At 46.2% G+C, this 23,450-nt stretch overlaps 1 protein-coding gene across 1 annotated transcript in view; it reads left to right on the top strand.

Annotated features, from left to right (window-relative positions):
* The window catches only part of LOC144153643 (fatty-acid amide hydrolase 2-A-like), a 37,044-nt gene extending 17,366 nt beyond the window's left edge, over nt 1-19,678 (top strand). The window contains exons 3-7 of the mRNA XM_077685296.1: nt 9,747-9,956; nt 11,052-11,171; nt 12,086-12,240; nt 12,961-13,056; nt 18,894-19,678. Of these exons, the coding sequence (XP_077541422.1) occupies nt 9,747-9,956; nt 11,052-11,171; nt 12,086-12,240; nt 12,961-13,056; nt 18,894-19,493 (1,181 nt within the window). The 3' untranslated portion in view covers nt 19,494-19,678. The remainder of the gene's footprint in view (nt 1-9,746; nt 9,957-11,051; nt 11,172-12,085; nt 12,241-12,960; nt 13,057-18,893) is intronic.
* Nucleotides 19,679-23,450: the final 3,772 nt, after the last annotated feature.

Below are 23,450 nucleotides of genomic sequence, written 5' to 3'. Positions count from 1 at the left end.
CCGTTTGTTTGTTGGCGTACCTGCTTGCCTTCTGATGAGCGACTGCTGCCGAAGTTGTCTGCCCTAAAGGTCCTGTATATAGCTCCCCTAGGGGAGCAATATACCAGAACTCCAGTCTGCCCTGGCGCGAAACGGCACCTGTAGGTGAAGTAACAAGGAATGGCAGCGGCTTAGATCAGCTGGGCACGGTTATGATGGGCAGTTTGCTAACACAACGATATACCGTCGACTCTCGATAAAGGAAACTTCCAGGGACTGAAAAAATTACTTCCATTTAACAGGAGTTTCGTTTACGAGGGAGATGTGCAAAAGTGCAAATTTACGTGCCTACACACTCTTAAGGGCATTTCATGAAACTCTAAGCACTGGAAGGTGAATGTAGCTGATAATTTTTCAGAAAGCAAGAACACTACAATGTGTTTAGGAACTACATTCACAGAGTTTATTTGGCAGCAATTAGTAACTCTGCCCGAAGCACTCATGAAAATTCGTCGGAGGAGCTTTCGAAGTCAAGAATGATGTATTTTCTTTTCTAACGTAAGCGCATGGTGTGCGCGCCTCAGGTCTCGACTTCGCCAGTGCTTACGAGCGACGAATCTAGAAGACCGCAACGCGGTAATGAAGCACGAATAGCACCCCGATGGCACGAAAGAGGCGGCAGGAGATAAGCCCTGTAGCCTCGGTGACTTGAATCGAGACCGAACGACTACACAAAAACTGCGATGTTGCATTCATCGCCCTAACGCAGCTGGCTACTAACCACAGGAGGATTACCAGGCAAACGAGGCTAAAAAAAGAAAACAAACACTAAACTGCCGGGGCCGGAAAAAAGCTGATGCTATTGGGCATGAGTTTGACGAGAAGTTCAGTTTTGGTTCCGTTTACACGGTGAGGCGGAAATTTTAGCTGCGATTGCCGAATTTTTTTTTGCTTATCTGAATACAAAGCCAAACAAATTACAGGCTACAGTTCTGTTTAAGCGGCAATTCAAACAAACACTAAACTGCCCTGACCGGAAAAAAGCTGATGCTATTGGCCATGAGTTTGACCAGAAGTTCATTTTTTGTTCCGTTTACAAGGTGAGGCGGAAATTTTATTTCCGATGACCGAAAGTTTTTTTGCTTATCTGAATACAAAGCCAACCAAATTACAGGCTACAGTTCTGTTTAAGCGTCAATTCCGTTTAAGCGACTTCTGTTCATCAAGATTCTACTGTAACTAGTCGAAAGTTTTTGCTACGAGCGCTCACTAACGTCGCTTATTCAGTTCTACGAAACCGTCGTCGGAGGCGATGCGTCCATTGACCCGTCTAAAGATGGCCAGTGTCCTGTTTCTGCATACTTCTACTCCCGTTTAGCTGGCCGAAGTTCCCGTTTTCAACTTGTTACCGCCTGCCACTTTGAGCGTTCGTACTCAAGTTTCCCCTTTAACTCATTGGAAAGCTGAGCGACATCTGGAGGATGGTTTCACGCAGCTTACCGCTTGCGCCACTAATACACCGCAGACAACTCCGACACAGATGGGCGAGTGTCCCCTCACCCTTATGTCATCGCAAATGCTAAACTAAAGCACTGGCCCGGCATTAGCGAGAAACCGTGAGCCGGCAGGGAAAGCTGCTGTGTCTTCCTTTGAAACTATCGGTGAGTCACGTGGTTAGTCACGTGGACCCAGGGGGAAAGCGCTCGGCTACGGTTGGTGCAGCGGTGACGGCGGGAAGTCAACTGGTATCAGTTCAAGGTCAAAGTGTCACGCACGGCAAAACTCGCTGGACTAGGTCACTACGGCTTTCACCATAAAAACTATGCCGGCCGGGACCACAGCAGCGCCGCCCCATTGGCGTTGTCGGCGCCAATAATTTCAGAGGGGCATGTTTCTCGGTGACGATAGGAGCCTAGGTCGTTCCATGTCTGTGACTCCAGAACCAGCAAAAAAGCTCTATCGTGACTCTGAGTCAATACTTTTGGTTCAAAATGTGTCACCCAGAGCTTCCCTGGTCATTATTCTTAATCACTGCAAACGCTAATGATTTTAGGTCCAGTCAAGCGTTAATTTGTTTAAGCTTCTAAAGTGCGTCACGTAGGACGTCGGAATAGTCTGCCTACACAAAGGTGAGGCCAGTTTTATCTGGGCCTGTGTACTTCCAGCACACACTTACGACATACTTAATGTCTTCTCGCGTGTCGCATACGGAGCAAAGTGGTGAAAATGCCTGTTAGAACTTAAAACATTATGCCCACCTCCCATCGCGGGAACCCTGGTGTGATGCAACGCACCTCATGGGGGGTTTCATTGGCGTTTTCCATCGTATTGATTACGCTTATAGCAGGGATTCTCACGTGAAGGGGAGGTGGGTGTAATTTTAAGGTGGGTGCATGCAGTACACATATGCTCAGGTACGGTCTTTATTGCAGACGAGAATGAGTGCCTTGTGGTCCGTAAAGTGCACAGTTAGGGGCACGACATCAAGCAATCGTCGAGTACTGCGAAAGAGTGCAAGTGTAACGCGGACGACCGTCGACTGAGACCGTCGGAGCGCGGCATGCCGCTTTATATTCACAGCGCCCGAAGGAGAGGAGAGTGTGGAGAGATAGAGTACTGCACATGCGCAGCGCGTGCAGCGCCGGGAGCAGCGCCGCCCACCGGCGCCTAGCAACGGAGTGAGAGCGCGCTGCGCCAACCCGCGGCTGTTTGGGAGAGAGGGTTCGCTATCGGAGATAGGAGAGGAGGAGAAGCGCAGCTGTGCGGACAACGCCGGACAGACGCAGGAAGGACAGAGGGGCGAGCATGAGATGCGTTGCATCTAAAAGGTAATGCCCGGTGAAGGCCACATTGAACCGCAGTCGATGCAGGGTGGCTTTTCTACGCTCGCTAAGCTCAGGACGAATACTGAAGGTGCGTTAGACGTCGATTAGGTGCAGAGCTGCGTACTGCTGCCTTCTTTCAGCCCAGATAGACACTTGGGTTTTCCGTGCTATTGAGGATGCGAGTACGACGGCATCCTCCCGCGGATAGGAATTGGCAGCGCATGATAACAGAGGCTGTTGGTATTCCGCCGCACCCGCCCCGCCCCCCCCCCCCCGCTCCCAGCTTTCTGGTTATATTTCTGGCTGCTCACCTGGTGTTATACCAGCACCTACTTCACTCTACCTGGAATCAACCTCAACAAATGAACGCGTGAACTAATCGCGCAACTAACCCCGCTGGCATATCTGTGGTAATGGTCAAGCTTATACTCAGACCAATGCGGCTGAACTCATGAATTGAAGTGCCCGGCTGGCTGACTGACTGATTGATACATTAACGCCCAGCCGACACTGCTGAAAGTAGAGACTGGAAACTTCGTAAGCGTATTTCTCTCATAGCGTAGGGACTCACAAAGGCGGCATTCTAGGAACTTATGTTCATAACTGAAAAAAGACAAAATTCTGTTTTCCCATATTCGTGATTATCTCGCTCACCTGTTCACATATCGAAGTGCTTTTTGCTAATATATGGAGCCAGGAGGAATCATTAATTTTCTAAATTTACGGTTTTCCCTTAACCCATACTCACCAAGGGGAACCTGCATTGCGGAGCAAATCGGGAGTTTTTAAAGATCCCCGAACACATGGTTCACTGCTTGGTACAGTCAATTGTGGTTTGTGGTGATAAATGTTACTCATACAAATGCACAAAATCAGTTCTAATAATTTTGCCCTGTGGCGCCACTGAAAGTGCAAAACTGGTTTTTGAAATTACACCCCTGACGGATCAAAAACCTAACAAGTGGCGTCAACGCCCAGTCGAACTGCTGGTTGTAGAAACTGCAAATTTCGGGAGCACATTCCTATTATGGTGTAAAGGCTCAATATGTTTGAATTTCAAAAACATTTACAAACATGAAAGAGAGAGAAGCGCTTAGAATTTTCCATGAAATATTTGCTTTTATCGCAGCCCTATTAAGGTGTCGAACAAGTTTTTGTTAATATATGTAACCAATCCAAATGTGTGGAAACTGATTTACAAGATTTTGCGCTAACACCATTTAAACAAGGCGAATAAGTGGTTTCGGCAAATTATCTGTTTTTACGGATTTTTAATAACTTTTCGGTCCGTTGATATTTCCAATTAGTATTTGCTTATAAATGCTGCCCATAAAAGTTCCCCCCAAAATTTCAGGAATTTGTCCAAACAAGTACATAAAGAGAGGAGGCGGATTTTTTAGGTTACACTCCCTTTTTAGTTAAATTCAGTTCAATTCTCCCGCGTAGCGTAACGCTCACCATCTGTTGGGGATTTTTGAAACCACAAACCTCCCCTAGTAGCCCATGGTGTTTACTATAAATGTACCAGATAATACTTTCCATGAATAAGGAGTCTTTTGAGCACTCCAACTGGGTACAATTTATTTCGGGATAGCTGGAATAAAGCCCGACTTCCAGCCGTTTCGTATAAACACACGCCTCCGGTATTGACAGCGCGGAGGAGTTTCCGCACAACTCCACGGTGAACTACGTATAATCAGTAAGAAATGCCTCAGGGCGTTTTAAACACATCAGTTTCGATAGAAAACTTAAAAAAAAAGCCACAAAATCAAAGCAGAAGTGGAATGCGTATCTGGTCAGACCAGCAAATCACGCAGTACCGCTCCGTGTTGGCGATACCTATAGCTTTCGCACTGCATCCAGACGTGAAGGAAAGAGTGAAAGCGCTTATCGAAAGTGTTGCAGGATCCCATTAACAATATGTAGCCTGCAATATATAAAACTGATTAACATAAGTGCCCAAAAAATGATGGATAGTGTATTGTTATATCCCGAGCGGGCGAAGTGGTGCGTTATCGTGAGGGTCAAAACAGGTAAATGGATAACCCATTGTTCTCCACGCTGGGTATCCACGCGGCCGCCGAAGCGCGTTATCAGCTCCCCCTTCGGAGCGCGCTATCAGTTCACCCTTGTACGCAGTAAGGGTAAGGCGTGTGCCGCTTACTTCGACGAAGAACAACGCCGCAACGCACAACAGCAGTGAGGCCGGGTTCACACTGTTGCCGCAACAGTCGTAATAACTTTAAAGAATGTCGTCATTTCACGTCTCAGCCAACCTAACTGCGTGAAAAGCCGTTTGTTTAGATGCAGAGCATCTGATTCACTCGCCTTGTCCCTCCGGCGTCGTCGTCGTCGTCGTCGGCGTTGTCCACCCCTCCCCCATTCTCCTCGCCGCGCCAGCTGCGCTCTCCGCCGCTCACCCCCTTTCTCTACGGTAGCGAACACTCTCTCGCGAGGGGCATTGGATTGGATTCGATTGGATTGGCTTGGATTGGATTGGCTTGGCTTGGCTTGGATTGGATTTGGATTGGATTGGATTAAAGTTGATTGTGTTGGATTGTGTTGCGTCATAGCCGCGGCACGTTGCGTCATAGCCGCGGCAGACGCGCTGGGGCCGGCGCATGTGCAGTACTCTCTCTTCCGCGGTTTCCTCTCCTTCGGGCGCGCTGCCGGTGTGCCGGTGTGCCGGTGTGCCGTTCTCCGGCGAAGCAACATCCACGCTTGGCTCAAACACCTAGAGTCCACGCCACTTTACAAGTACGCCAACGTCGTCATCGACTGGAACCGGGTTACGAGTACCCTCAACGTTATGCGTGCTATAAAACGCGGTCCCTTCGCCGCTCCGCCTATGCGTCGCATCTACACAGGGGTTCCCGCGAGGGGAGGTGGGAGTGTTTTTAGGTTCATAGATCACGTTATGGTTTTTGCGTCGGTAGTCTGAACATAGCCTAACGTATGCGAAAGCGGCTCTTACGTTTATTAAGGACATAATCGCGGTCCCAAGTGCAGCAAAATGCTGGTCATTTTATGGACAGGAAGGCCACGATCTATAGGGAAAACAAGTAAATAAATTAAAGACAAATAAAACAAGTAAGTTATGTGTACGTGTCGTCATTCAATCAAGGTTGCATTTGAAAACATATATACAGTTATCAAGAGAATCAACAGTTTCGCTGGTCCTTCATCTTCTAACTGTCGAAGTACATCCAATTATTTATTTCTACATTGGTCCAGAATTACAAAAATTGTACATACATTAAGTTTTAAAATATTTGCCAGAAAGTAACATAACCCCTGGCTTCAATGACAACACGTATGGAAGACAAGGGAGGATGCTGCTTTAATCTAACATTAAGCGGTGAGCCCAATACCGGCACGGGGCACTGAAATGAAATTTAAGAGACCTTTTTGCTATGCATTTCTACATGGGTATTTATGAACTCGCTAGAACTGAATTTAAGAGCAAAGTAAGCGTTATAGGCATAAATTTTTAGTTTAGAAATTGGTCCATCATTTTTGCATGGTTACGTCCATAGTGGAATTCACTGTGGTAAGGCCCTACAAAAGGATTAAAAAGGATTGCCACAGGAAAATAACAAATACATAATTTTCTACAACAGACGCTTTAGATTCGGCTCGATAATTAAAAAGGTGAAACTTTTTCCGGCGACTGAATATACCTAAAAGTGACCGCCGAACAATACCATTCGTTGGCCTGCATAGACTGGTTGATCATACTCGTATGTAGCAACAAAAATAGTTTCGAATGTACAGTAAGGGCGCTGTAAGTCGGTTATATCATTTTGCAAGCGAACGCGCGTTTATCAAAGCACTAAGATGCAAATACTTCCGAAGACCTAACAAAGGAGCGGCATCCCTGTGTGCCTGTTCCAAAAGCCCTACGCTGTCAACATGGGAAACGCTGTAAAAAACACGAAAAACGGCTTGTACGTTTTCTTATCGGAACTTTAAAAATTTAGGGTGCCTAAGAAACCAGGCAGCAAAACACGTTTGGCTGATTTGGAAGATTGCCTCGTTAGAATCATACTGCCAGCACTTTTAACTTGAACTTTACTCAAATAAGATATATGCTTAGGAAAACAGGGAAAGGCCAAACGACTCACTAACCCATTTCCCGCAATATAACAAATAATGTAATATGCACAGCCGAGCAATTGGCTGAGTCAGGCAAAAGGAAATACAGGTGAGCAGGGCTTATAAATTTGCAGAACGAGCTATTTTCACCTAAGTGTAATGCATGTTCCTTTTATAGCAGTAAGAATGGCGGGGTTAACCATGAAGGTTACGAAAGTGCACGTAAATATACAAGTACCAGTGCGTCCTGCTGTTGGTACTGCGTGCACTATCCTTGGTTTAGATGCAGAGCAGTGCGGCGCTTTGAGGTTGTCTCACACCACATTGGCCGGCTGGCGTACGCGGCATTGTCTTACGTGACCCTATTTGTCGAGCATACCCCATGTTTCACGAGACGATTAATCCCACCGTTACAAAAACAAGCAATGTGCAGATATGGCCAAAAACAAAACAAAGGCGGACAGCGGTGTGACGCAGTATAGTGGCGCCATCTAGGAGGACTGACGATAAAGTAGGCTCTGCAATCCGCTGCAGAGCAGAAAAGTGCACTAACGTTCGCATCAAGACCTGCCCTTGTTACGTCGTGGCAGATGTTACAAAACACACGACTTGGAGGCAGAATCAACATTTTAAAATAAAGTGAATAATTTATCAGTTAATGAAGCACGGTTTCAGCTTCAGCGTATTCAGTTTCAGTTTATTGTCATATTGAAAATACTGTGTGCGCAAATACATATACAGAAAGGGGTCTCAGAGTTATAAACTGCAATGGGACCCCTTTTTATTTACAGTACACAAGAAACAATTAGTAGCAGTCATGAACACGAATAATATGCATAAACAGCCAGCTGCAGTTATAATAATTAACTATGCCATGGAAAGAAACTATACATATTACAAGTAAGTAGGAATATTGAATACCAGAAAATTAAGCACAAGTACATAAAAAATTGGAAAGGAATACCTTACTAAGCACCAACATCAGCGTAAATCGTCAGAGAAAATGAATGTCCTGAGAGCATGTCTCGACGATCACAAGGATGATGCAGATTTTATATTAAAAGGCAAGTTCTTCCAAACTTTTAAAGCAGCAAAGCCGGCTGTATTTCTTCCATGGTTAGTGCGCACTGGAGACAGTAAGAAATTATTTGATACTGCAAACCTAGTTATATTGGGGTTAGAGAGGGTATGGCGGTAAATTTTGTCTAGAATACCGGGATCATGAACCAGGCGGTAGGCAATGAGACATAGATTGTGGCTGATGAGCTGTGCGACTGAGTAGAGATTAAGTTGAGGCAAAATGGGTGTGACATGCGCGTTGTAAGTGCTGTGTGTAAGTATTCGAATAGTTTGTTTTTGAATGGGCTGTAATGGAGCGATATGGAAGTCGTATGTTAGTCCCCAAGATGCTATGCAGTAATAATCTGGCTATGTATAAAAGCGCAGTATAGTGTGAGGAGTGTTGAAATAGAAAAATAACGTGGCAATTTAATTAGCACTCTAATTCCAAATGCTGTTTTTTCCTGACGAAATTAATATGAACATTGAATATCAAGAATGGGTCAAGTTGAATACCGAGAAAAGAAGACTCTTCTGTTGAGAATATTGCATGGGAATTAATGCGCAAAGGTGGAATATTACTTCGTTCTGTGTTACACGAGCTAAAACCACGAATTTAGTTTTCCTTGGATTCATCAGTAGTTTTTTTTTTTTTGCAGCACCACGTGTTAATATTGGTGAGGTCACGACTAAGATTGTGTGTTAGATTGTCTATGCACGTATGCGACGAATATATGGTGGTGTCGTCCGCATATAAAATACAATCAGATGCTGGCGTAAGGCATTTAGGAATGTCATTGATATAAAGCAAAAATAGAAGTGGGCCAAGAATGGAACCCTGGGGAGCACCTACGTTGTTTTAGTGGTAGACGATACGCCAGATATACTGTCTGTTTGTTCGCGATTTAATAAATAATTGCGTATTAACTGTACGGAAGGGCCAATAATAACATAAGATTACAGTTTTCGAAAAACAATATTGTGATTAATTGAGTCAAAAGCATTTGTAAAGTCAATAAAAACAGCACCAACAAATTTACCCCGATAAATTTCATTTTTTTTTTGCTCCCCGTTTGCCGCCGGACAACCACTGGATGCACTATAAAACACCAAATGTTTCGAATAAAAGAAAGTCGTATTTTGTCTTCATTGCCCCTTTAACGGGTGAAGATTAACCAATCATGAATACAAGTTAAGTATTCTTAGCTCGAAGAAAGCAGAGAGTGCACACCCGCTGTACGCAATTCTAGCAGCGTTGCTTCAGGGGCCGAGGCATTCTGATACTGAGCGTAAGGGTACAACTAACATTTATTTTTACGGAAGGATTTGTGTCAATGTAGATTAAAACAAAAGCGCTTGTCTGAAGAAGCTTTCTAAGATTGCTAGATAGCTGCTAGGCAGTGTGAATTAGTTGGTAGCCCTCTACTATCGGGGTACCTCACATGATAGGTGTAGCTATGTCTTGTAAAACCTACTTCGCAGGGATATTTTTCCGTGTGCGCAATCAAACGTCTTACCGTTTAATTTGGGTGAGAGACAATAGCAGTTTTCCCGCTTCTTGTCCGGCTGAGTTACTGACACACAGTGACCGAACTGTTACTGACACACAGTGACCGAACTGTTACTGAGTTACTGGCTGAGTTACTGACACACACTCCCCGCGCGTTAATGTCCTCTCCGAAAGTACCGCAAAGAACATTTTCTTGCTTCATAAAATAGGTCCGCTGAGGGATAAGTTCAAAATAACCGAATGTGGCTCTCAGGAGTTGCTAACGTTTTCTTGTTCAGGGTTGCTACAGGATGCCGGTTCACCTGATTGGAAAGGACACCGGCCGGACAAGGATGCTCCGTCTGTCGCCAGACTCCGTGAAGCCGGGGCCATCCCCTTGGTGCTGACCAACGTGCCCGAGCTGTGCATGTGGGGAGACGCCCAGAACATGCTCTACGGAACGACCAGAAACCCACACGACACGAGACGAAGTCCAGGAGGCAGCAGCGGTGCGTAGAGAGAACATCGCTGAAAAAAGCATGCACTACGGAGGTATATTTGAAATATTTAGAGCACAGGTCTTGTGGGGGAGTTCACTGGGGTGGCTGGGTAGGGGTACTCCTTTTAACAATGAGATTCTAATTTCGATCATGTGAACGCTATGGAGGGGGGGGGGGAAGTTACTGCTCCTCCCGTGACTACTTGCAATGCGGCAGTGCTTGTGACAATAATGAGGCTGTATGCCTCTTTTGGGCCTAGTCGTTATTTACTTCACAGATATTTGGCTGATGAAGTCTTCTACCAAGGACTGCTGGGTCTTGCATGCGTTTTTTGTTTACAACAGAAAATGTACCGACTAACGAGCGGCTAAACTCTTCGGTGTAAAACACCATGGCGGCTCACGTATCTATTGCACAAAAGAAGTCTAATTGTGGAAATTAATTCCCTCATGGTTAGTGTTCTTTTGATTTGAAATAAATAGAATCGCAAGCCTAAAATTTCTCGCGCATCTCTCCGCATGCGCGTATTGAAACATGTCTTAACTTAACGCTAGGTGGAATGAAATGTCTGTAAAGGATTTCAGTATCCACCCAGCTACAAACCTTTACTCCGCTGCAAAGAAGGAGACCTTGACTAGTGCTCCTTTAAGGAGTAGGCATAAAACTAATAATTCAGCAGGATCAATTTCCCTCCCGTGTAAGAGAACCGTTCTAACCAAATTACGGGGGAAGGTTTGTAGTTTCTAAGACTGTGAAGGAGAACTCCTCGATGGTCGTTCTGTAAATCTGCTGTTTCAGTCAATGTTCAACATTGCTGTTTCACCTGTTAAAACTTGACCAGCGCCCTGGACAGCATGCTCTCTGGCCACCGCCAGGAGCCTCCTACTCGCCCTCATCGGTACCGCCGCTCATATTGCGCGTGCGGCTTTGGCCTACTCTCCTCCGCGGCGACTTCCTCTGTCCTGCGCGCGCTCTTGATTTGAGAGTCGCGCTCCGCTTTTTCATGCGATTCTGTGTACCCAACGATGTTTTGTACCTAAGGTGTTTTGTGAAACAAAGAGATCTGAGATTTGTTTCCCGTGAAATTTTCACCTCCGATTTCAGGTGGGGAAGGAAGCCTCATTGCTGCCGCAGGCTCACTGATGGGATTGGGCACAGACATCGCCGGGAGCGTACGCATTCCGGCTGCGTACTGCGGGATTTTCGGTCACAAAGCAACATCAGGTGAGTGTTACCAATAACTGGTGGTGCAGTGCTTCTGAATCCTTCACAAGCCACTCTTATTCCGTTTCTCATTTCTTGTCAGTATCCTTGGAGGACAATGTTTTGTTTTGTCACGCGCTCGACGTATCTCATTGGCATTTATAACCTCTCGCAATATTACAAGGCATGGCAGTAACATAAACAAGAGAATGTTTCGTCCGTCACACATCGCGGATTCTTGCCATGACCAACCAGTTGACGTTTAGCCTACCCACTTTTTTCATTAAAATTAACATTTTCTAACATTCAACTATGTAAACGTCCAACTGATTGCAATGGCTTGTGTTGGAAAATTATCAATCCCCATGTGTGCGAAACCACTGCGACGACGCCATCGTAGAGGAATAACGACGCGTCAACGCGAGACCAAATGTTGCGTTTCCGCTTCCCATTGCTCTCTATATATATAGGTCGGTGTAAACGAACATTTACTCCGCATTTATGCACACGGCACACACGTCCCTTGAAGATGAACAGTTTCTCGTGAACACTAAGAGCTGTTTTTCTCCCAATTTACTCTCCCGTTACTCCCTTTTGCCTTAATGTGAATCAAAGGTGGCTTGGGTGGCTGCTTTTCTCTATTTGACTGTTGTAATTGCCCATTTGTCCTTGTTCTTTTGGTCTAGGACGCTTTACGATAAAGCTCCTGAAAATAAAGTCCCACTACTCATGTCATCACAAGCCTTGCAATCTCTCACGAGAAGTGTCTTTACGCGAAAAATAAAGTGCTTCCTATATGCCGATCAACCATGGCGGTTTCTTTTTTTCTCTTTCTCTTTTCCTCTTTCTCTTTCTTTTTCTCTTTCTCTTTTTTTCAATGCACTACATTACGATTGACGTAATTCGGCAGCACAGTGCCCCTCACGACTTTGCAGGGATTGTTCCAAACAGCGGCCTTTTACCCGACGTCGGTGATGGCATGAGACAATACGTATGCGTGGGTCCGATGACGAGGTTCTCAGAAGACCTGACTCTGCTCCTGAACGTCCTGGTAGACAGAGAAAACAGCGGACTTAGGTTGAACGAAGAGGTCAGTGCCTGATTCTTTCCTGTGTTTGAGATCCTGACGGAATATGAGGGCATCGATCGACCTTACAATTTTTCTTATCAATTTTTAAGTGTTGGGTGAAAAGTGAATAATTAATTTGATTTTGCTCAATCATACTGCTTTCGTTTTAATTATCACTTTGTAATTGATAGTAGAAGGTGCACGTACCGGCAGATGTATTTAACTTTATTTTGAAAATGGGCATGTTTTTTACACAGAACGTGAACAGGCCGAATATTGCTAGGAATGCATAGGCGTGGCTATGTTCACTTTGTGAGCAGGAAAAATCAGGCACCAGGTACTCTGAGACGTGGCTAGGCCACCCGGTAGACGCACACGGGTGTCTATAGTGCGGACACCAAGAAAGACATGTCCTGACGACCAGCATCGCACAGTAAAAGCTTCCAGTGCCAGACACTTTGCCAGGGCAGATTAGTAAAGTTGACTTTGCATTGAAGTTCGCGTTAACGACGTGTCTGTATACGTGGGCATTGCAGAATAGACATCTTACGATCCTAAACATGGAACGAGAGCAGCAAAGTTCCATTCCGGGTCACACTTTGAGTTGGGTTTTACTTTCTTCCGCCTTGAAGGCGAGTTGGTTTTAATAACTTCTGTTTGAAAACAAACAACGATGCACCAGGTGGATTCTCACGATCGTACAGAGAAAATGTAAGAACCAAATGTGGGATTCATTTGCAGGTAAATTTGGAAAGCCTCAAACTATTCTTCACGGAAACTGAAGGATGTCGTTACTTCAGCCGCGTAACCAACGAGGCTCAGCAGGCTGTCAAGAAGGTGAGTGTGCACGCCGTCGCTACTACTGTTTGGCCATACATTCACGCGATGCAAACAAAGAGCAATTGTGAACTTAGTTTTTTTGTGGTGTGATGTGTCCTGGCTGTAATGAAACTTTCTCTTTTGTAGTAGATGTAATAACTACATTATTTTTATGTATGGTAAGGAGACAGTAGACTTGCGCAACGGAGCAGCACTTCCAAGGGACGTCCGTTTCATAACGGCTGTCGGTTCTCCTCAAGCTTGAGAAGCCCACGGTGATTACTGTTACGTGGCGACAGGATGAAGGCGACACGACCCGTAGTTAAGGATGGTGAGCGATCTATTTGAAATATTTACAAGGTGGCCATGGGACCATCCGCGCAGGCCACACGCCTGGCACTCCATTGTCATCGTCGATGGTGGGCCATGGCGCCATGAAGCATTGTCCACATGTATACCGTGACATCCCCACCCGGGGAGGACGACCGTTCCGGTGCAAGCCGAAGCAATGTGAGGAGTTCGGTGTGAATAAGCAATGCTATGAAGATATACATTTAAGTACCGCTTGCATTGGTGGATGAGAAAGGCAGCTTCGGTATTTCCTGGTCCAACAACAGCGATCTCTGCAGTCTTGATGTAGCGTCGAAGGTTCCGGAGCCACGTCGGACTAAAGGGCCGGGGGCATGACAGGGGGTGCTGGTCTCGGCTGGGCCACATAGACGGTGCACGGGCTGACTGCACAGGGCGATGGACATCGGCTAGTTCGGTCTCGGCTTGGATGGGTCTGCACGACGGCGCATTTGACAAACCTGGCCGACTATATAGGCGCACTGTACGTTCACCTGTTTCTCGCGCTGTACTAGAAGCGTCAAACGTGTTTGCAGGCTAAACCAACATAAAAAACCAAGGTCTCTTTATTTTCGAAAACACTGCTTAGAGTTGACCCAAGGGAACATGTTGCGTTAAAAATTTGAGCAGCGTGCACTAGTGGTGCAAGGCTAGAGAAACAGGAGAGCTGGGGGTTGATATCTTCTATCCACACTAACAGCCGATCCCAGGAGAAAAGAAGTAGAAAGAGCCAGTCTATCCTCGTTGCTCGTACGACGAGCGGCAATCCAAGACTGTGGCCCTGGACAGTAACAGCCGCGAAGAAGTCGTCGCCGCCGTGCGAGTGAAGGCAGCTTCGACCCGCATAGGGCTTCCCTGTAAGCTGACCTCCGTAATGGAGTGGTTTGGGGATGGGTTGGTCTGCTACACAAGAAGTAATATGCCTATGACGGGAGGCAGAAACAGGCAGCCACATGCTTGTCCGCTAGAATAAATTTCAAATCCATCTAAGTTCCATTCAGCTAATGGGCTAGGAAGTATGCTCAATCGCAAATGACAAACGTGTTTTGTTGTGCGCACTGCGTGATCTGCGTCCAGCTTCGCATGTCATCTTCTTTTCACATAGTGGAAGGGCACTAATTTTTTATTGGTATTTTTTGCTAACGCCAACGGACCAAGCGCAATCTTAACCAACGCTCGAACCGAGGCCTCTTGCGTTCAAGCAAACGACTCTACCCTGGGTCACTGAGGCAGCATAGCGGAGGCCTCTCAGCAGCCGCTCAAGAAAATAGGAGGGTTCAAAAGCCAACCTGTACATGGCGGTAACATGGGCGAGTCTAAGCGGACTGGTTTGTCCATCACGCTGTCCGGCGCGGTTCGCGTATCCACGACGACTGCGTCCAGATGCGGTGCGACGCATTTCGGCGCTTATAATCAGCGCCGCAGCGGACACTGTTAGACCGGCTTTCGAGCAGTCTTCCCTTTTACTGCGACGACACATGTTTGTCGCCTGCTAAATAGTGTAAATGCGCATTCTTTTCAACCCAACATTACGTACAAATGATTATTATAACTGTTATGCACACGTGAGAAGCCTATGCCACCCACGGATGGCTAACTGGCACAGTTTATTGTATCCCTATGTAGCAATTATCAATAATTCATGGCGGCCTGTTGGAATAAAAACTCGCAGTATATACACATGACAACACAATTTAACCCCGACATTTTCTTTTGTTTTGTATCTTCATTTTGACTTCCCTAATAAGACAAAACAAAGACAATAAAATATTGTGGCAGTGTGCTTCGGCGCACTAGTTTCAGCTTTGCTTGCGACATCAGGTAATGAATTTTCGTATTTCAACTCGCATATTCCAGCCGTACACTGCTTTTTGAAGGCGAGCTTTCTGCAGCCTCCCAAATTCTTCTCAATGCGCCTTGTAGCGACAAGTAAGAAAATTATTACCATGACGGGGTTGTGGCTATGATTGGAAAGGATTAACAATCCTGAGTGCTGGCAATAACAGAGGGATTTAGGTATGTAGCGAATGGTGGAGGCCACGCATGCGAAATATTCCAATCACCACAAAATGATACGACCTATAGCGTTATTTTACATACAGCTGAGCAATTGCACTGAATTTCGAGAATTTCTGGCGGTACTCCCTCAGGCTGTAGCTATAAAACGAGAACCAATGTTAGCTGGCGATAGTGCCATTGGTTTATGTCGGGGTAATTTCCTTCAGCAGCTTTCCCTTTTGAAATTCTTTAAGGTACCGGGGTTAACATTTGGGGTCAATGAACCACGGCGACGTGTGTCATGTGTTGTTTTCGTGTGAATATGGAGCAGCAATATCATGTGTCCCTACATACACATGGGCAGAAATCTACAAACGAAAAAGAAGTCTTCGTAAATTTGAATTCCGGATGGGCAACTACACAACTTGTAAGTAGAGAGTAGTCGTAGCTGAACGTTATAATTGTTGCCTCAGAAATTATTTAATGCTGGGTTTCTTTAGTGTCAGAACAATCACATCTTGCCTAGATAACTTGTAGTGTCCAATAAATGTGTTTTCCGGGTAACTTCTACTAAAGATAGAAATTAATTCCGAAGAAGAAAGACTTGGGCGATGCTAGTAAGATTTATAAAAATGGAAAGAATCAACTTCGTGTAAGAGAGCTAGTTTTATTATGTGCGTTTCCCGCTCCTTTTTGAAATAAGGGTATGCATGCCTTTTCAGAGGAAGAAATTTGTAGAATGTGCATTTGGACTAGTTGCTGGACACTTTAGTAGTAGGCCTACTTTAGTAGTCTATAGTTGATATGAAGGGTGGGGGTCTGAGTCCTGCTGTGGCCAGTGTTTTTCTTTACAGTTTTATATTTGGTAGAGTGTGGTGGATTGTGTTTTTTTCGATGGTCGAAATGATTTCTTTCTGTTGGTTTTAGTTTGGGTAGGTTATCTTAGGGTAGTTTAGAAAGAGTGAGGCCAGGTGCGGCATCTATGTGTGAAATTCCACTGGGCGTCACTTTAGTAGAGTACCTAGGGCTCCTTCGAAGGGCACTCTAGACGCAGCATTTATAATACCTCGCTGTGGTTCATATAAGCAAAAAACCGGAAAGGACACCAAAAGCAATAATACTGCGACCTGCATTTATTGCGAATAGAAATGAAAATTTGTAGGCTTCTTAGTAGGCTTTTAATAACAGAATTTTAGCTCTTTCAATAGCTTATCGGACATGCATATCGAAGCAGGAAGGTAATCAATTAAGACATTTAAATTACCTCGAGAAAATATTGAATGATTCTATTGAGAAAACAGCCGATAGAACGACACTTTATAAACGACCGCTCAAAACAGAGTCCCGTTTCCAGAGTTTGATTGATGCCACATCTTACAGATCAGGCACTTGCAGCGCAGTTATTTGCTCCCGTGCAAGTTCAGTGCAAGTGCATGAATTCCGGGCGAGTGAGATGACTCGACGCATCAGCAGGCCTAAGTGAACAAACGACCTGAAATGAAAATCTTTATACCCACACGTCAATCCAAACCGGACCGTTGAGGTTACACACCGACCAAACTACAAATACCAGCAGTGGGGTTTTGGACAACGCTTTATACTCGGAATTGCATGCTGCTGCGGCAAACGCTGCTTAGATTCATGCGGAGTACGCAGCCGGCAATGTATTATTTGTTCAAGGAATTACAACGCAAATACTACGAACGTCCTCCACAAGTAATCTACGGCTGTAATCAGGTCGCTGAGTATGTTATCTGAACCTTAGAAAACAGTTATACGTACAATATCCCATCCCCCCTTTGCGATACGGTACCGATATGGAAAAGTGCCCATTGTACTTGAATTAGCGGGTGTCTGTTGACTCGTTGAGTGAGAAGATGTATACACCGGAGAGGAAAAACTAGCAAGAGAACTAAAAGTGGTACAACAAAATTTTCTGAGAACGGGTAACCGAGGAATTTCACCAAGAAAACTGAGCAGCGAATTTTGTCCTCCGCTGACACTGCACTGAGCCGAACGTTCCACTCCCGGGCGGCAATCCCTTGCGTCGCCGGCGTCAGCGAAGCCCCTTGCCGGACGTTTTTCAAATATGACTTGCGCGTTGCCCACGTGCCTGGCGGAAAACTTCGCGGCAAGCTAATGAACGGGAAGAACAAGCTCCCAAAAGAAACATACCCTGGTGTCGTCTACAAAATCCCGTGAGGCGACTGCGGCTGCGTGTACGTCAGTGAAACTGCAAAACTCCCGAGACGCCTCGAGGAGCAGCAGCGTGATGTGAACAAAAACGACGTCACCGCGAATGCACTGGCCGAACACATGGAAGGTCATATCACAACATTGACTGGGACAATGCCACAATCATCGTGAAAGAAAGAAACGCGAAAGCCAGGCTTCTCGTGGAATCGCTTGTCCTACAAATGACTTCAGATACCACGAACAGGACAGAGGGCAACACGCCCGGTATCTACGCACGATCATTACTTCACATTTTGAAATCATGAAAACGGCGACGACCTCTTGCCTCACCTCGATTGACTTGGTTAGTGACAGCAACTTCGTTATGGAGTGATTTAACTTCACCAAAAATATGCTTGGGTCCCCTTTTACGTCTCCAGGTTTAGCGCACGCTGAATTTGAGAAAGCCGTATTAGTTGCTGCTCCTCACTGCGAACCGCCCGAGTCAACCATCCCGGCCCAAGCGTGGTGAATCTGAGTTGAGTGTGAACTTAGGAAATATGACTGGCAATCCCCTACTGGGATATCCACAGCAGTGCGCACCAATGGGAGAAGATCAGATGTGTTCGACTGGAGGTGGTGTGTAGGTGCCGGTCCCAGGACTGTGTTGGTCTCTTCTTGCACGAACTGTACTGCGGCTGTTACAATGAAGCCAGATGGCGAGCGGGGAGGTTTTGTCTAGCCATCGTTTCTTGAATAAGCGTTTGCTGGAAGCAGGGGTCTCTACATGATAATTAACGACGTGTGTGTCTACTAACCTTTTTTTGTCTTCCTCATCCGGGCAGCTTTTGCTGTACGATTCTATACAACACAGCAATCTTCCGGTATACCCAAACATCGTTCTGGGCTTTGGTACCTCTTTGAGCAGAGAAGTTTTGCGTCGACTCTTCGTAGGTTATAATAAAACTCGCATGCACTGCATGTTCGCAAGCGGGGTTGAGAAGACTCTTTTGGAGGAGCAGTCGTGGCTTGAAAGTGTAGTTGCTGGCAGGTCCCTTGCCTCGACTATAGCGCCTTCGTAGTTTTGGCATTAAAATAGTAAGCTGTCAACTGAACACACCTGAGAAAGTGCATAATACTTTGACATTTGCAACCATCGCAACCCGCACGATGCGTATGGTAGGCATCATGGGGTTTGCAGTGAGCAGTACTTTGCTGTTTTTCTGCGTACTTTTGTAGGTTTGCAATCTAACTGTTCGCAATATTGCTACGTAGGGCAAGATTAGTCTTGTGGTACGCTGATGTGGTTGCTGCTTTATGTCTCTTGCTCGCAGGTAACGCGCCATTTCCATGACACCCACGGGCTGCAGACTCACCGGCTACAAATACCCGAACTCCAATACGTAGCTATAACTTTTAATAAGGTATTTACGGCAACGGATCCGGAACGCTTGGTCCAGTTATTCAGCCCCGGTAGCCGCAACACCTTTGTGGAGATGCTCCGTTTACTGATAGGACGTGGGCGGCACACGCTTCCCGTACTACTTGCGTCCAAAACTGCGACGTGGTTTCCTTTCGCTTCGCCGAAGGAGGCTTCGAAATTTCTCGCCAAGCTAGAGCGCATTCGCGATCGGTTCGAGGAGACTTTGGGCGACGATGGTGTTCTCATACTACCGGCAGCCACGAGCGTAGCCCCGTTCCACAACCAAGACTTGCTATTCATCGACGCACCGAGCATGACAGCGCTCTTTAGCATATTCAAAGTTCCCGCCACTGTGTGTCCAGTTACAATGCAAAAAACTCAAAACGGTACGCGGCTCCCTCTAGCTGTTCAAGTAGTTGCCAAAAGAGGCAATGACAGGCTGTGTTTAGCAGTTGCCAGAGAGATCGAGAGAACGTTTGGTGGATGCTTGGTCCCTGGAGCTATGGTCTGAATTTAGGGGCAATGTTTGAGCTACCTTACAACCATCTGAGATCACAGCACTGGCGGTACTTTCGGTATGAACAATAAAAACCAAAAGACTGCACAACGGTAACAAAACCCATTTCTGTTTGCAACCTTACGTAGGAGAACCACTTTTGTAAATAAATGATGTTTTGGCAAAAAAAGCACGGTGTCTCGACTGGTGCCCATTGATTTGTAACAGCGAAGCTGTTTAGCAAGTCGCATTTTTTTGTCCGCAGTTAAAGATACCAATAAATTGCCGAGCGCGCGCACGTGAGCGCGGGCCACGCGGCCACCACTCGCAGTTAACAAAACCAAGATAATGCTGAGCGTTCGTGGTGGTGTGTGCGTGCTTTGCGACGACCGCCCGGAGTACCTGGCGCATCTTTCTCAAGCCAAGCATACCCATTTAAGGAGGTTGGCCAATATTCCGGCTACCGCCCGGCAGTTAAAAAAACAAGAAACTGTCGAGAGCTCGTGTGGTCGGTCGGGCTTCGAGGTGTCCGCCCAGCGTCTCCGGGTAACGTTGGCAAGCAAGCATACCCACTTAGGGAGATTGACCAAGACTGACAAAAAAACAAAAAAACTTCAGCGTTCGCCGTCATCGTGTAAACACTTCCTTGGTACGAGAAAAACGCCAGATTTTGCCGAAATGGTGGCAACACTAGCTCGGAAGAACAAAGACATGTCCCTCGAAGGTGACGTTGAATGATTATCACTTTTTAAAAAAAGGAAGGAAGCTCACACTTATAGCAACAATGATGGAGTAAGGCTGTTCCCGGTGACTCTGCTACTAAAATAGACGGAGTCCAACCTCATCAAAGAATAGGGATGCATGACTGCACTTCATAAAACGCACGTTCTCAAGCGAGAACGACATTGTGTACGTGAACTCGGAGACACAAAATGTGTGGCAGCAGTAGTAAACTCGACCCAACATGAAATCAGCCCCGGTTGGCTATGTCACAGCTCGATTACCTGGGGGCTAGTTGTCGCTCCAGCATGAGCGGAGGGGATCAAGAATTGGCTGTAACTCACTCTAGTTTTCTACCACCAAGGGGCTTGCCGATTTATTTTGGACATTCCCGTAAGCGACCACCCACTCAGTGATCTGCTTTTGGCAAAATGAACCGCGACACAACACCCTGAACACTACCCCAGCATAATACTTTAGACGCTTTAGGCACAGAGCCATGCAGAGATAGCCGGGAACACATAGATGGGCGTGGTAGCCCGAGGGTGTATGACAAACCGAGCACATGCTGAACCCGAGCTCGAAGAACCAACGACAGCGCCCCTCGAATACGGTGGCCATACTTGCATTTGACAAACAAATAGAAAACAAATACCTTCTACCACAGGAATACGTTAACTACTCATAAAACGTGGTATTGAACCGTTCAATTACGGCAGCATTACTTAGCTAAAAAATCCAAGTTAACAGCTTCATCGATCTTTCGTTTGTCTGAAACAGCTTCACCCCACAGTTTACTTGGTGCACTGACCTGGAGACGAGAGGCGGAGAGCACTTTCCAATTTTAACATCTTACAAACTCCTGAGCTTATCGCACCCTTGTTCACGCCATCTACCCCATCATATACCCGGCAACCTGCCATTTCTGCATTTTCCCCGGCCCCCTATACCATCAAGTATGGGACTTCGGAGAAACCCCAGTCCTACACCAACCCTTCTTCTTCTTACGAGCAGTGGGTGGCCCAGAGAATACTGGGGAAGAAGGCCTGGACTGCCAGCCAACACCACGGCATCCTGGACTAGGGACGCCCCTCCACCGGGCGTGTGCCCTAACAGCAGCACCAGCGCTCATGAAATAAATATTGTTTCCTCCTCTTTCTTACCAAGACGTGTCTGTGTCTCGGCGTCCAACCAAATACAGGCGCGCAGACCGGGAAGATTTCAAAAACTGTGTCGACCTGTAGATAGCAGCCGCCACTTCCGACGACGAACTTAAAACCGGTGATGACTCGTTGTCTGAAGGAGTCCTTGAGAGTCGTGCGAGAGCGCGTCGTTATGAAATATGATGTAGAATACGAAAGGCTCTGTGCTATCCGTAGGCGCACTGAGCAGAAGGCTCGCCGTACTAAAGAAATAAAGGATTTGAGGCAGGCTCACAAAGCTGAAAGGTACGTGAGACGCTATTTGGAAAAGTTACCTCGCCAATGGTGGCGTGACTTTTGTACTAAATTCTTTGTCCGCCAGCCTCTCTTTCAGATACGGCGGGTCATAAAGGGCATGTAGCTGCTCTAACCACAACCAGCTGCTCAATCCATTCAGGGCACGGTAATTACACGACAGAATTTCCCCAAAAGAAGCCGCTGAAGGGTATTTTAGGCTCCTGTCTCTCGACGTGCTTCTGACACAGCGCCACCAGCCTCCGTATCTGCAGACCTTCCATTTTTGATTAGAGAGCTTAATGCGACAACCTGAAACGTCAAGAAACGCTCTTCTCCAGGTTGCCACGCTATAATATGTAAGGCGATTTCCTACCTGTATCATTACAGCTTACTCCTTCTGCACTAATATAAGTAAGAGTGGCTGGGGGATACTGTGGCAGCAGAATGAAGAAAATCCAGAATGACAGCAATTCTAAAACCTGCAAAATAACCAATACGATACGACACTTTCTGTCCTATAGCTCTACCTAGCTGTGTCGGCAAAAATGTGCAAAAATGATCTTTAAAATAATTAGCAGGTACGTTGAAGGCAGGTTGTCTTTATCCACCATAAATGAATAGGTTTCGAGAAAACCGGTCTGCCGTCGACAATACTCTTGCTCTCGTGGTGTCTCTAGAAGCTCAATTAAACCACTAACCGACACCAACAGCAGTTTTTTTCGGCACAAAGTCATAATTTTATTTCTAGAGTTCTTTGGTGCTCTTGGTGTTGGTGGGAGGCTGTGGGTAACGAATTTCCGCTACTCGGAACGGCGAGAGCTTGTTATAAGCACACCGGAGGGACCTACTTCGTGTTTCAAACTAGACAAAAGAATACCTCCAGGAGCGGTTTTGAGTCATCTTGTTAGTCAATGTTAGACAAATCAACCTAAAGCGTGTCGTTTCTTCTGGCATCAAAGTGGCAAGTTACGCTGACGACATCTGCCTTTGAAGTGCAGCGTGTCAAGTCGACATACACAACAGAGGCTCCAAAAAGCTCTAAAATTATACCTGAATACCTTGCCCCCAAGTGTCTCCGCCTCTCGCTTTCGAAAAGCGTCGTTATGGCATTCACTCGAAAGCGGATAACCCAATTCCCATTAATCATCGGGATCGCTGCCTGCATTATGTGTGCACTGAAGGATACCTAAGGTTACCTGTGGATCAAAACCTCCCCCGGGACCTTGAGGCTAAGAGACTACGTAGCCGCATTTCCGCAGCGGTGCAAGTTATGGGCTACCTTGCCGGAAGTCAATGTTGCAGTGACTGTACATTGATGGTGCTGCTCTGCAAGGTTCTGTCGATGGGTTGCTTCGTTATAACCTGCCTGTTTTCCAACGGCTGCCGTTCACAAGCAAAAAGCAGCTTGATGGCGCAAGACATAATTGTCTGCGCAGCTGCTTTTGCCTTCCGAGGGGCTGTTCACGCGCTGGTACAGTAGCGGAGCCTAGTGTTCTTCGGCTGCAGTAGACAATCCGAATATACCAGAGGTATTGATTGCATACAAAAACTAATCTTTTGTCCCTCATTGTACAGCGCAACAAAAGTTCCAGCTTTGCATAGACTATAAAATCTATTAACGAATCTGTACCATACCAAGTTTGGCTAAATATGCCGTCTGATGTCCCCCCTAGACTCTCTCACCCGTGTGCATAAAACTAAACAATCCGGGTGTCAACTAAAAAAAACTCTCCCTCAACTTTGCCTCATTCAACCAGTGCTTGCCCACATTAATGGTCGTTATTCGCACATGGCCCACATTATTACTGGTGGT

Source organism: Haemaphysalis longicornis, unplaced genomic scaffold, assembly GCF_048455015.1.
Source record: "Haemaphysalis longicornis isolate Haplotype H1 unplaced genomic scaffold, Haemaphysalis longicornis Haplotype H1 scaffold_9, whole genome shotgun sequence".
Taxonomy (NCBI): Eukaryota; Metazoa; Arthropoda; class Arachnida; order Ixodida; family Ixodidae; genus Haemaphysalis; species Haemaphysalis longicornis.
Note: the sequence above shows the minus strand (reverse complement) of the source record. Positions and strands in the feature narration are given on the sequence as shown.